General features: G+C 44.3%; 1 protein-coding gene across 3 annotated transcripts in view; it reads left to right on the top strand.

Moving 5' to 3' along the window:
* plxnb3 (plexin B3) overlaps positions 1-13,827 on the top strand; it is a 32,982-nt gene extending 19,155 nt beyond the window's left edge. For 2 of the 3 annotated variants that reach the window (XM_078798299.1, XM_078798300.1), the window contains 34 exons: positions 91-219; positions 299-399; positions 743-875; positions 941-1,100; positions 1,175-1,283; positions 1,364-1,472; positions 1,551-1,667; positions 1,753-1,866; positions 2,915-3,005; positions 3,079-3,248; positions 3,317-3,468; positions 3,547-3,652; positions 3,719-3,855; positions 4,039-4,215; positions 4,291-4,453; positions 4,524-4,655; positions 4,711-4,815; positions 4,908-5,069; positions 5,676-5,827; positions 5,896-5,996; positions 6,057-6,274; positions 6,354-6,532; positions 7,661-7,727; positions 7,968-8,114; positions 8,190-8,270; positions 8,334-8,412; positions 8,486-8,589; positions 8,662-8,988; positions 9,665-9,825; positions 10,056-10,203; positions 10,305-10,369; positions 10,538-10,613; positions 11,454-11,528; positions 11,604-13,827. In XM_078798299.1, coding sequence (XP_078654425.1) covers positions 91-219; positions 299-399; positions 743-875; positions 941-1,100; positions 1,175-1,283; positions 1,364-1,472; positions 1,551-1,667; positions 1,753-1,866; positions 2,915-3,005; positions 3,079-3,248; positions 3,317-3,468; positions 3,547-3,652; positions 3,719-3,855; positions 4,039-4,215; positions 4,291-4,453; positions 4,524-4,655; positions 4,711-4,815; positions 4,908-5,069; positions 5,676-5,827; positions 5,896-5,996; positions 6,057-6,274; positions 6,354-6,532; positions 7,661-7,727; positions 7,968-8,114; positions 8,190-8,270; positions 8,334-8,412; positions 8,486-8,589; positions 8,662-8,988; positions 9,665-9,825; positions 10,056-10,203; positions 10,305-10,369; positions 10,538-10,613; positions 11,454-11,528; positions 11,604-11,708 — 4,452 coding nt within the window. In that variant the 3' untranslated portion in view covers positions 11,709-13,827. The remainder of the gene's footprint in view (positions 1-90; positions 220-298; positions 400-742; positions 876-940; positions 1,101-1,174; positions 1,284-1,363; positions 1,473-1,550; positions 1,668-1,752; positions 1,867-2,914; positions 3,006-3,078; positions 3,249-3,316; positions 3,469-3,546; positions 3,653-3,718; positions 3,856-4,038; positions 4,216-4,290; positions 4,454-4,523; positions 4,656-4,710; positions 4,816-4,907; positions 5,070-5,675; positions 5,828-5,895; positions 5,997-6,056; positions 6,275-6,353; positions 6,533-7,660; positions 7,728-7,967; positions 8,115-8,189; positions 8,271-8,333; positions 8,413-8,485; positions 8,590-8,661; positions 8,989-9,664; positions 9,826-10,055; positions 10,204-10,304; positions 10,370-10,537; positions 10,614-11,453; positions 11,529-11,603) is intronic. The other variant, XM_058083489.2, reaches the window with a different exon arrangement.
* The last annotated feature ends 131 nt before the right edge of the window (positions 13,828-13,958 follow it).

The following is a 13,958-nucleotide window of genomic DNA, read 5'->3' as shown; positions in this document are numbered from 1 at the left end:
TTATGTAAAATCAGCAAAAAGAAAGCGTAAGCATGCCAGATGTTCTCATGAAGCCGTGAAACTGGTCATTTAGTTGCCCATGCGTCCCAGGTTCTGGTGCGGCCAGACGGTTCAGGCGAAGTATACGGGACCGTGCTGGTGGACAGCGACAGCGCGGTCGGCCCCGACCTCTTATTGGACGCCAGCCAGCAGAACCTCTTTGTTCTTACAAGTAACAGGGTGAGTAGCGTGATCTTGCTGAGGCGGCCATCTTGCTCACTTGTCTTCTTCTTCCTAAACTAACTGGTGTGTCTCTCAGCTGTCCAAAGTTCCGGTGTCATCATGTCACACCAACACCGACTGCCAGTCCTGTCTGGCCACCAGGGACCTGTACTGTGGCTGGTGCGTCCTGGAGGGAAGGTATAGTGATGTTTTGTTGAGTCCGAATAACCATTTTTAGGTCTTCCTCGATTTATAGGGTTCCGAATTTTGACGTTTTGTGGTTAAAGAGGTATTATAAAAGTCAAATTGCATGCCAAGTACGACAAATTTAGACATGTTAGCAGGTCTGCCCTAATATGGAAAGTCCTTCCTCCCCTCTGACGGGTTAACCACACCCGCCCCAGGAGGGCCCGACCCACTGCATCAGTCTCGGAACAGAACTTATACACAACACTAGCACCACCTGGAAAGACTAATGTCTCCCTCTTGTGGCCACTAGAGGAATTGCATTTTAAGCCTCATACTCTTTTGTTTGGTGCAGATGTTCCCGGCAACACGAGTGTGAGCGCCACCTTCAGGCCAACCACTGGATCTGGAGCTTTGACACCTCGAAGCAGTGCATGACGGTGCACAGCGTGCAGCCAGCCAATCAGAGCAAAGATGAGCAGACTCAGGTAACTCAGACAGGAAGTGATGATGAATGACAGAAAAACAACACCATCCTGGTCTTGTCTCCCAGGTCACACTGTCGCTGGCCCAGCTTCCTGTCCTTTCGGCGACAGAGTCTCTTTCCTGTGTCTTTCATCATCTCCCACCTCAGCCGGCATTCATTACTGGGACCAGCATCACCTGTCAATCACCTGCGCCTGAGCTCCTCCCACCACTGCCCACAGGACGCGGTGAGTCCAGACAGCTGTCTCGGAGACACCATCATGTGTCTAACTCTCTCTGCTTCGTCATCCACATGTTGCAGATCACATGATACTGCCTGTGTTGCTGAAGTTTGGTCACGTGACCATCACAACAGCCAACATGACCTTCTACGACTGCGGAGCCGTCAGCCGCCTCAATCAAACCTCCCAGTAAGACACACAGCGGCGCGCTACAACTCACATACTCCATTTCAGAGCACAATGGTGATAATGATGGTGATGCGTTCAAGGTGTCTAGCGTGTGTCGACAGCACGTGGAAGTGTAACTGGTGTCCTCTGGATCAACAATGTACTCACAGAGACACGTGTGCTAACCAACACATCATACTCAACCAGAGGGTGAGCCTGTTCTCCTGTCTTTGTCTACCTGTCCTTTTCCTGTCTGTCTTTGAACATACAACACATGTTTGCCAGCAGGACTCCTCTGGTCCAGGTCAGTGTCCTCTGGTCTTCGGTCTTCAGAGTTCTGCCGTAGTTCCTGTGGGCTTGACGAGCAGTGTGGTTCTGAAGGCTGAGAACTTGCACATCTACAAGGTGAGAAGAAGGCTATGAATAAAATGAAGTGTCCAATGCCTGACAACGGAGAAACAACATTACGGGTGTGTCTGTGTGTTTGCAGGACGAGGCTCAGTATGTGTGTGTGGTGGACATCGAGGGTGTCCAAGTCAACCTAACAGCAGATGTCCAGAAAACACAGGACAACACACACACCTTCACCTGCAGCCCCCATCGGGTAACACACACATACATCAAATATATATTTTTACATCACTCATATATTTTTACATCAGCTAGGAAAACCCACTGTGCAAAACTTTTCTGAAATGTACAGATATTTCGAGGTGGCCCTCGGGCATTGAGGATATGAAAAATATGTACGTTCTAACGCAATCAGTTCATTCTATCCCAGCAGGGGGAAAAGAGTAAAAATTCTTTGGGTACCGGAGGTTCGATGTGACTGAAAAAATAAGCAAAAATGCTCATTTTGGCATTTCACTTTGTATGATGTGGTCACTATTCAGTATTCTTGTCATTGCAACTATCATCTTTATGATAGTACTATAAAGTAAAGTAAAGTTTAAATGTTTTTCACGTTAAAATAAAATAAAATAAAAAAGGCGAAAGTGAACAAAAGTAAAGTAAAGTAAAGTAAAGTAAAGTAAAGTAAAGTAAAGTAAAGTAAAGTAAAGTAAAGTAAAGTAAAGTAAAGTAAAGTAAAGTAAAGTAAAGTAAAGTAAAGTAAAGTAAAGCAACGTAAAGTAAAGTAAAGTAAAGCAACGTAAAGTAAAGTAAAGAAGTAAAGTTTAAATGTTTTTAACGTTAAAATAAAATAAAATCAGAAAGGCAGAAGTGAACAAAAGTAAAGTAATGTAATGTAAAGTAAACATTTTTTTTAATAAAATACTATTTTATTTAAATATTTTATTTTATTTAAATATTTTTAATTTTAACTATTTTATTTATTCAAAATATTTATTTATTTTATAAAATAAAATAGAATAAAATAAAAATTATATCAGAAAGGCAGGAAGTGAACAAATGTAACAGCTACTTATTGTAAAGGTACCAGATGGAGGGGTAGGATTCAATAAGCTTTGCTTCTTCCTACTTCTTTTGGACATGTGGAACTGTGAACTGATTATATGATGCATTCAATTGTAACCTAATACATGTTAAAATGAAATTAAACCATTACCATTGCCATATAAATGACAGAGATTGAGCAGGTATTGCGGTGTGATGTACACAAACACACTAACACGTTGCCAATATTGCTATAGTTTGACTATGCTGCCAGTCAGCTGGTTTATTCAGCGGCCATCTTCCTGAGGACAGGAACCAGACGGATCGACGCTTTACCTGGTCTTCAGTGTAAGTGCATCACCTGTGTGTGTGCGTGCGTGTATGTGTGCGCATGTGCTAATGTGTTACTTGTTCTCTCCAGTGCAACTGTACAACTGCTCAGTCGGCCAATCAGATTGTTCCCAGTGCTGGGTGGTCCCTAAGGAGTACGGCTGTGTGTGGTGCACAGGAAGCACCGCCCCCAGCTGTGTCTACAACCAAACCTGCAACGGCATTCCCTCAGAAACATGCCCACCACCGCAGATCACGCAGGTGACCGATCTACCTATCACACTCATCACCCTAGTTGCTATGGAAACAGTCAAAGTGTCCATCCGTAGGTGCACCCGCTGTCTGGTCCTCTGGAGGGCGGAATGTTGGTGACCATTAGTGGCTCCAACCTGGGAATGAGCTACCACGATGTTGTGGGCGGAGTTACAGTGGCAGGTGTGGACTGCCCTCTCCAACCTGAAGAGTACAAAATATCCACCAGGTACACACACACAAACACACACAGTTATTAGATGTGTGTTTGCAACAGTTTCTTCTGATTGTGTGCGTGTCCCTGCAGGGTTGTGTGTATGCTGCAGGCCAGCCAGAAGCAGAGAGCAGGGCCTGTCCTCGTGACCACGGGAAAAGGTCCACCAGGAAAGTCCGCCATGAACTTCAACTATCAGGTGAGAAGTTTGGTTTTCGTGTCCTCCTTGAAAGAAACAAAGTCTTGAGAACGTTGTTGTCTTCAGGACCCACGTATCCTGGGTCTACTTCCTGATAAAGGTCCACTTTCTGGAGGGACCAGGTTAACGATCAAAGGACGGCAGCTGTTGACGGGCCAGACGTCCCACCTGAACGCCTTCCTCGGAACACAACACTGCTACATGTGTGTGGTACTCTCACTTCCTGGTCCTACTACATAGTCATATCCCTGGTTGTATTCTACCCCTACTTTTCAGTTGGTTTACTATATCGTACTACTTTAATTACCAATTATATTACTTTTTTCTCTATAAAAACTACACTTTAGATGTCTGACATGATCTTGTGTGGTCTTGTGTGTCATCAGAGTGGAGGAGGTCAGCGACAGCCAGCTGGTTTGTCTGACTCTTGCCAGAAATCAAACCGGCAAAGTTCCAATTCGGGTTTTGTTCAGTAAGGCAGAGCGTTCCATTCCCAATGTGACATTCCGATACGTGGATGACCCTGTCATCATGGATGCCATGCCGACGGAGAGCTTCTATGCGTAAGGAGAACCTCACATCAGCCATGGATTCATCTGTGACATGTGACCTGATTGGTGCCGGATTTCTGTCCTCAGAGGGGGGCGGGTCATTTTGGTGAGTGGCAGAAATCTTGATGTGGTGCAGCAGCCAATCATGTCCGTGTGGGTGGAGCCTGTGGACGTCCAGAGAGTGAGACGTAGAAAACGACTGGCTCTTTTCAACGCCAGACAGCAGGCGGTCGTGAACACCATGGACACGGTGAGCGAGACGAACCGGCCAATCAGACAAGAGCTTACACATCTGTCTCACTCTCTTGTCTGTCTCTCAGGTCTCCGAGCACTGCTCTGTACTGTCTTCCTCTCAGATGACCTGCCCGACTCCTTCCGTCCCCGCAGATGTCAAAGTGAAGGGCGTCTGGTTCCAAATGGACAACGTGCGAATCAATTACGAGAGCATCAAGGTACTGGTTCTATCCCATCAGCTGTTACAGAGAATCAAGTCTGTCTTCCTCTCAGGGCAAGAGCTTCACCTACCATCCAAATCCTCGGCTCTTCCCTCTCAATCGAGAAGCTCCAGATGCTCCGTATTACTTCAAAGCCGGCGGCGTGCTCGCTGTGGAGGTTTAGTGACATCTCATACGATAAACATGCATCGCCTCGACATTACCTGGCCTAAAATGTACCTCCATGCTGTCGCTGGTAATGTCCACCAGGGAGAAGACCTGACCCGTGCAATGTCCAGACAAGAAGTGACAGTTCTGCTGGGAGACCAGGAATGTGAGGTGAAGACATTGGACAGCACACATCTGTACTGCGAGCCTCCTGAGGTGCAGCCAATGAGCGTGGACGACAGCAGCAGGTTGCCTCGTCTACAGGTGAGTCTTAACGAACGCAGCGGTTTGGTCGATGTGTTCCTAATAAAACCTCTTATCACATCCTACAGTATTAATTGGCCCTGTACCCTAGAAACCGCCCATGAACGATACGGGAAAAAGGCCCAAATGATACTGTGTCAAAGCCCAGGGCAGTGATACTGATAAAATATAGACTTTAACCATGTCCAGTATCAGCCCCCGTAGCTGTCCACTCAGAGCGCGCTGCTCTGGTATCGTGTCCGTGAAACAACCAATCAGAGAACAGCGCACGAGTGCTTAGTGCCTAGTGCTTCTCCAGTCACCAAAACTTGATGAATGGAACTTTAATTGTCAGACATTGATAATATAAAACTGTTGATAAAATATTATTGTTGAAATATTTTAGCAATTGTTGTGTTTACACTGTTTAGATATAATACATGTAATAAACTGAACATTTTTAAATCGTACGTGATAATAAGCTCATGATTAAATAGTATGTGATAATAAGATCATCACATGCATGCTTCGGTCTCGGGCTGATACTGACACTTGGGGGGCATGATACCTGGCCTGATACCAGACAAACCATGTTATAACCTATAAATATATCTTTGTCGGTCCCAGGTACTGATGGGATACTTGCAGGTAGACTTGGGAATGGTTCAGTACGACAGCGACCTTCTGTTGCTTCCCATTCCATTGGGTGCTCAGATCGGTTTGGGGGCGGGAGCGGCTGTCATACTCCTGTCCGTACTCGTCGTCATACTTATGTACAGGTGAGCAGACGCACAATAATATGCAGGAAGTGTCGAGAAGATGTCATCTGAAGATGTTTGTGATGTAGGAGGAAGAGCAAGCAAGCCCTCAGAGACTACAAGAAGGTTCTGGTGCAGTTGGAAACGTTGGAGATCAACGTGGGCGATCAATGTCGCAAAGAGTTCACTGGTAAGGACAAACTTTCGTTGTGTGAAAATCTTGGCTATTTTTGTTGTCTTTCCCATGTAGATCTGATGACGGAGATGATGGACCTGAGCAGCGACGTAGGAGGACCAGGTCTTCCCCTTCTGGACTATCGCACATACGCAGAGAGAGTGTTCTTCCCAGGCCACCAGGCAGCCCCTCTCAGCCGACACCTGGACCTACCGGAGTTCAGGAGACACACGGTGGAACAGGGTCTCCAGCAGCTGAACAACCTGCTCAACAACAGGCTCTTCCTAACCAGGGTGGGTGTGGCCGTGGGCGGGGTAAAAGGCAGCATCCGACGGCTAACTTGCTAACTTCCACTTCCTGTCTTTCTCTCAGTTTATCCACACGCTGGAGGCTCAGCAGGGCTTCTCCCAGCGCGACCGCGGTTACGTAGCCAGTCTGCTGACCATGGCGCTACACGACAAGCTGGAGTACTTCACCGAAGTCATGAAAAGTTTACTGCAGGATCTGGTTCAGCAGTACGTGGTCAAGAACCCCAAACTCATGCTAAGAAGGTACGCAGAACCAAAGATATGAGATTTGGAACATCATATTATATTGTCCCAAACCAAACAAGTCCTTTTTGACGCAGGAAAATCACTCACATTTCAATCTCATCCCACTTTCTGGTATTGTTGTTTACACGCCTGACTGGTGGCATCTAGTAGCACGTTTTTGTCGGGGCAAGCTACGAGACATCATCATCAAAACCTACCTTTTGAAGAGTCACTTAATATTGCTCTCTTGTTATCATAGATAATACGCATAGATTGTGTACGTGTGTACAGCTTTAAACAGTGACGCTATCAACAGGTCGCTGACCATTCATTCATTCATTTTCTATCGCTTATCATCACGAGGGTCGCGGGGGGTGCTGGAGCCTATCCCAGCTGTATTGGGGCGAGAGGCGGGGTACACCCACAGGGCACATATAGACAAACAACCATTCACATTCATACCTATGGACAATTTGTCAACAATTTCCCCCTCCCTTCTCATGCAATGGACTATTGGCAATGTTATATTGCATGTCTGGAAGACGGGAACGAGAGTAAAATTGTTGGCGTGCCAACAAGTACACACCCACTCAACAGCGGGCTGTGGGATAGGTGCAGATTCTGGAAAATCTAGAAAGCTTTCTGTGTGTGTTTCCCACATCTGTAACATTCATTCAGTTTCTACCGATTATCCTCACGAGGGGGTGCTGGAGCCTATCCCAGCTGTCTTCAGTCGAGAGGTGGGGTACACCCTGGACTGGTGGCCAGCCAATCACAGGGCACATATAGACAAACAACCACCAGAGTACTCGGAGAAAACCCACACATGCAAAAATGAGAACATGCAAACTCCATACAGAGATGGCCGAGGGTGGAATTGAACCCTGGTCTCCTAGCTGTGAGGTCTGCACGCTTACCACCCACCGTGCAGGTAGCTGACCAGCTGATGTATATTCAAACATGATACACCTATATTTAAGGACAAATGAGCACACTGAATGGAGATCTGCTTTGCAAAGAAACCCACCCTTGCAGCCCACCACCACCGCTTCAAAAAAAAACATCCTAGGGGAAACCATGTGACCTGACCAGTTTCAGCTTGTTTGTCCTGACCTCTGTCCCCCACTATTATTACTATTATTTCAGGACGGAGACGGTTGTTGAGAAGATGTTGACCAACTGGATGTCCATATGTCTCTACTCCTTCCTCAAGGTGAATGTCTTATCTCTTTATTGTTTGTCTTATCTGCCTTATCTGATACCTTGTCTGTCCTAACCACAGTGACAATACATTTGCCTTGTTTCCGTGTATTTGTGTATGAAGTACATGCAGCCTTAACTGAGCTTGGGTACTAAAAAATGATTTATAATACAGTTTAATTGGCAAATATTATTTATTTTGTTATTATTTTTTGTATTTTTAATCACTTTGTGTGTCTGTTCTATTGTGTAGGAGGTGGCAGGGGAGCCCCTCTACATGCTCTACCGGGCCATCAAGTACCAGGTGGACAAAGGTCCAGTGGACGCTGTGACAGGAAAAGCTAAGAGGACACTCAATGACAGCCACCTACTTCGTGAGGACATCGACTACTGTGCTGTGGTAACCGTGGCGACACACAACATACATGATGAGAGTGCACGGTGTGTGTTATTAAGTGTGTGTGTGTGTGTTCAGACTCTGACAGTGCTGGTGAAGAATGGTGCTGAAGTTCAACCTTGTCCCGTCAAAGTGCTCGACACGGACACCATCACACAGGTACCTGTCTGTCTCGTCCTCACCTGTCTTGTCCTCACATGTCTAACTGCGTGATGTGTACAGGTAAAGGACAAGATCCTGGACCAGGTCTACAGAGGAGCTGCTTTCTCTCAAAGACCAGCAGCTGACAGCTTGGATTTAGGTAAGCAGCCTTCTCACCTGAGTGTCATAGTTTTGATTGACAGCCGGACTTCTGACTGTGGCTTGATCGGCAGAGTGGCGTTCTGGTCAGGCGGGTCACCTGACGTTGTCGGATGATGATGTCACAGCCGTGGTTCAAGGTCGCTGGAAAAGACTGAACACGCTGCAGCACTACAAGGTAGAACCTCCATCATGGTGGTCCTCTGAATGCTGGCCCGGGTTCTCCTGATCTTGTCTCCTGCATCTTCAGGTTCCAGATGGAGCTACGGTTGCTCTGGTTCCACGGTCTCAGAGTTCCAGTGGCACTCGTGTAAACCAGGTGTTTCAGACTGGAGAAAGTACGAGCCTTGCCGACCGTTTAGAACCTGTGAGAAGTAGAAGCATAAAAAAACAGCTTCTTGTCGCCGTAGAAACGCCGATGCTGGAGAGTGAAGAAGAGGAGGGGCTTCGACTGTGGCATCTGGTGAAAAGCAGTGAAGATCCCGAAATTCCCAAACACAGGAAGAGCAGCATGAGGGAGCGAGAGCGAGCAAAGGCTATACCTGAGATTTACCTGACCAGACTGCTGTCCATGAAGGTAACACTGGTAGAAACAGTTAGATTTACTGGTTATGATGCTAACATAACATTGTTGGGTTGGGTCTTCTGTACCGCTTATCCTCATGCTGGAGCCTATCCCAGCTGTCAGGGGTACAATCTTGTGGGGTACACCCTGGACTGGTGGCCAGCCAATCACAGGGCACATATAGACAACCAACCATTCACACTCACATTCATACCTATAGACAATTAGCCAATTAACCTAGCATGTTTTTGGAATGTGGGATGAAACACATACACGGGAATCGAACCCGTGTCTCCTAGCCGTGTGGCCTGTGTGTTAACCACTCAACCACTGTGCAGCTCTTCAGGGTTAATTGAAATGCTTTAATGTCAAGAGACTGACATAGGCAAAAAATGGCCTAAGTTGACATTTTGGATTTATTTGATTGATTGATTGATTGATTGATTGATTGATTGATTGGTCAAACATGTCATTTTTTGTGTTTTCCCAAAAAATTTAAAATATAACCCAGGGCAGAAGATATAAATGTGATGAAACTAGCATATTTGCGGCTCTATCTTCTGGTGGGCAGACTAGACATCGAAATTTCTAGAAGACTTAATTGACCAGACTGTGCTTGAAGGCATCACTCATCACTATGAAATATATCCTGTATTGATGACCAACGTGTCCATCCGTCTGTCTGAAGGGAACACTCCAGAAGTTTGTGGACGACGTCTTTGTGGCCATCCTGAGCACCAAGCGTCCTCCTCCCATCGCAGTCAGGTTTTTCTTTGACTTCCTGGACGACATGGCGGAGAAACACGGTATCGATGACCCAGAGACTGTTCACATCTGGAAGACAAATAGGTGAGACAGTGACCAGGTCCACTATTTCCAACCTCTCAGTATATCACTATAAGTGGCTCGCATCTAATTTGCATGTGCTTTCACTTTTGAGTCCCCAAATGCCAAAAAAACAAAAAAACAGTCCCTAGATTTATCAGTAGTTGCTTTTTAGAAAAATGTTGCCATGTTGTTAACACTGACATCTAATTATGTGTACGTGTCTCTAACATGTCTGTGTCTTCCTGTGCCAGTTTGCCTCTCAGATTCTGGGTCAACATCCTGAAGAACCCTCAGTTCGTTTTGGACGTCCAGGTCACGGACAGCATTGACGCTGTCCTGTCCGTCATCGCTCAGACATTCATTGACTCGTGCACCACATCAGAGCACAAAGTGGGACGGGTGTGTCTCTCGTCTCTACATTTACATCTTATATATATGTGTGTGTGTGTGTGAGACAGAAAGAGTCATGTGACCCATGCGACTGCTTTCTGTCCTATCAGGACTCTCCAGTCAACAAGCTGCTCTATGCCAGAGAAATCCCTCGATACAAACAGTTGGTGGAGAGGTGAGTTACCATGGAAACGTGTCCCCTGTTGTAAAGTTAAGCATTTGCGAGATGTCCACTGCAGCACAGTTACTATGGAGACATATCCCATATCATGCAGTTACCCTGGAAACATGCATCCTTATCACACAAGACGTGTTGTGTGTGTGTGTGTGTGTGTGTGTGCAGGTACTACAGTGACATCCACAGTGCTGCATCTGGATGCTACCAGGAGATGAACTCCACTCTGACTGAACTTTCTGGGGTTAGTGCAACTAAACTACGACAATGTTGTATTAGAACCATTTTGTGACGACTGTGACATAACGTTCTGGAACTAGAATATTCTGACTTTGACTGGCTTGGTGTACCTGAACATGTTGTTTTGAGGAGAACTAGGGACGTGTTTGTGAGTTGGAGATACATATATACCGTTTTTTCCTGACTATAAGTCGCACTTTTTTTCATAGGTTGTCTGTTCCTGCGACTTATAAATGAAAAAAGTGTTTGTTAGATAAACACTTGACACCTTTTCTGTTTATGTTTATTTTTTGTGTAGCTGAATAACCATTGTGTTAGCATATCTTACACCGATTCAGCCTGTTTTATATTCTTTTATTGTTAGAACTTGCCTTCCAAGATGACGTAATGTCTGTTTTGGTAGTAGTAGTTATACTCCAGTGTGACTTATGTATGGTTTTTTCTACCTAATTATGATTTCTTTGGCCTTGTGCGACTTATACTCTGGAGCGACTTATGTATGTTTTTTTCTACCTGATTATGCATTTTTGGCCTTGAGCGACTTATGTATGTTTTTTTTCTACCTAATTATGCATTTTTGGCCTTGTGCGACTTATAGTCCAGAAAATACGATATATATGATGTTGGAATTGCACAGTTTAGAATAAAGTTATAAAAGGGCGTCCAGATCAGATATGATGCACACGTGATAAAGGGATAGTTAGTTAGAGTCGCCTTGGTGCACCAACGCTCCACTGCATCTGGCTTCTCGCACGGCATGCTGGGTAACCCTGTTGACGCGCATGAAATCAGGCGCTCCTCTCACTTTGAAAACTGATGTAGACTATTTTGTCTGTCTGCACAGAGCTTTGCTTCCGAGATGAACAGTCTTGTTGCACTTCATGAACTCTACAAGTACATCAATAAATACTATGACCAGGTAACACACACACACGCACGCACATACATACGCACACATCTGCACACACACAGACTTATTGTGTCTGTCTCACAGGTCATCATGTCACTGGAGGAGGATAATTCCGGTCAGAAGATGCAGTTAGCCTATCGACTGCAGCAGGTTGCCGCCCTGGTAGAGAACAAGGTCACGGACCTCTGATGACCTGCGACCTTCATCATATGGAAACTCAAGGGGAACACTTCCATCAGGGGCTCTGAGAGACACTGGAAACATAGCACTGTGCGTTTGTGTATATGTGTGTGTGTGTGTGTGTGTGTGTGTGTGTGCGTGGATGAAGGCAAAGGTCCACTATGACAATCTAAATTGCACTACAGTCCTCATCACAAAGCACAAGTGGTCACATGTTGATGACATCAGACATGCTGTCATCAACCCTTCAATTATCTTCAAACCAGCACGATTTGATTGATAACACTATCAGGGATTGGAACCATCTTTTCTGTCTGATCCAATTTCCTGACCTTTTCACTCAAAATGTCTCCTGGTCCAGCATTGGAGAGGTTACCATGGAAACATTTTAGTGCTATTTAGTGCATTTGGTTCTGTTTGCATTGAGATATGTTTTATGTATGATTGACACATGTCGGGCCACCTCCAGTCAGCTGTGTGTGTGTATATGTGTGTGTTACTAACTTATTGAGTGTACATACTGTAAGCCCTATTTAAAGTTATTTATCCCAGCTGTGCCTTCACTCTTGCAGCTAGGTGGCGCTGTGTGAGCTGACAGCAGCTTGATGTTTAAACAGCAGGGAAAACAAGAGTGACAACACAACTCAGAGGCTGCGTTGTTATAAGAGAGCTAACGTCACGATAAACAGAGCTAACATTCGCCTGGTGACAGAATGTAGAGTCCATTGTCATTACGCAATCCGTACCTGAAACGCAAACGCTTCTACGCATGTGCAGAAGGCATCTACATCCGCTAGGCCTATTTTTTCTGCAGTCACGTTAGGCATGTGTAATCTATACCGTCTGTTTATATTTTTTTGTGTTATGACAGTAATATATGTCACCCCCCTCAATTTTTTTATAACAATCTATCTGCACATAATCTATGTACAGATGGATGGTATTTCTAGCTATGGTAAACCTAGCTAAATCCTTTCGATTAATTTATAATTGCAGTATTAAAGACTTTATTTGAATATCAACATTATTCAAAAAAAGTCTTTAATTAGAGTCATTTTAAAATAACCCCCAATCTATTACACATATAAAGTATGGTTATTGACCATTTATGTTCATACGTTTAAAAAAATAACTACCACAGCACGTGACGTGAAGATATGACAGAGATTTTGCGCATGCGTAGAACCGATCACGTTTCCAGCACGTATAGCGTGACAGCACGAGCACATATTTGTTAGCGAGCTAACATGACAAGTGTTAGCTTGGATGAGACTATGCTAGCTACAAAGATGTTTTTATGGGTTTTAAATGTGTAATACAACTAAAACAGTTCCATCTGTTTGCATGTTAGCAATGCAAATGTCATTCACGAATGGCATGCTATAATCTCGCTGTTTTAGCTGTGTGATGCTTACAAAGCACATCCAGCACTATATGCTAGCTATTTGAACTACTTTGCTAACGTAACACGCATGTTGTTTTGTTATCATCAACCAGCTGGCATGACTGAAGCCAAAACGATCTACACAATGGAGATGACAGCAGGAAAAAAAAAGCAATAATAATCACCACACGGCTGTTTTTCATGATAGTGTTTCCCAGCTGACTTCACCGGTGTTTATTAATGTACATATTCTTATTATGATGCATCCTTTTATGAATAAACAGCTCATATGATAAAAGATAAAACATTTAAATGGACAGTCCAAACTATCTAACAGAAGGTTCCTTCTGCGATGTTGCTCTTCCTTCCAGACTTTTCTGTTTTTGCCTGCTTTGTCTTTGTGGACTTCTTGTTATAGATTTTGCATGCATGTGAAGATGATGAAGAATTATGGTGCTTCTTCCAAGATATTTTGGTCAGAAAGATGATGATAATGATGATGATGTGTAACAGGAGTTTTGACCTTTGACACTGCTGAACTTTGTACAGTTTTTTGAATGAAATGATTGTCTTTGTTACTTTTTCTACAAGGGACAAAAAAAAAGAAATGCAGGATTAGTGTCATCTTTTCTACTGATTTTGAGAATGTGATGTAAATAATGAGAACGCTGAGGATGATGACTGATGTTTTTTTTAAAGAAAGGCCAAACACTTTGTAACATGACAAAAAAATAAAGTATAATTTTTAACATTTCTCTCTGCTCACCTCTATCATTAATTCATAATTTACTTTCAAAGATATGTAAATAATAATATGGAATCCAATTCAAAATTGTTATAATATAAAGTTGTAATTGTTTAATGATTTTTTTTTA

The sequence above is a fragment of the Doryrhamphus excisus genome, linkage group LG17, assembly GCF_037039965.1.
Source record: "Doryrhamphus excisus strain RoL-2023G ecotype Guam linkage group LG17, RoL_Dexc_Guam_v1.1, whole genome shotgun sequence".
In the NCBI taxonomy this organism is placed as follows: domain Eukaryota; kingdom Metazoa; phylum Chordata; class Actinopteri; order Syngnathiformes; family Syngnathidae; genus Doryrhamphus; species Doryrhamphus excisus.
This window is presented reverse-complemented; position numbering and strand designations above follow the sequence as displayed.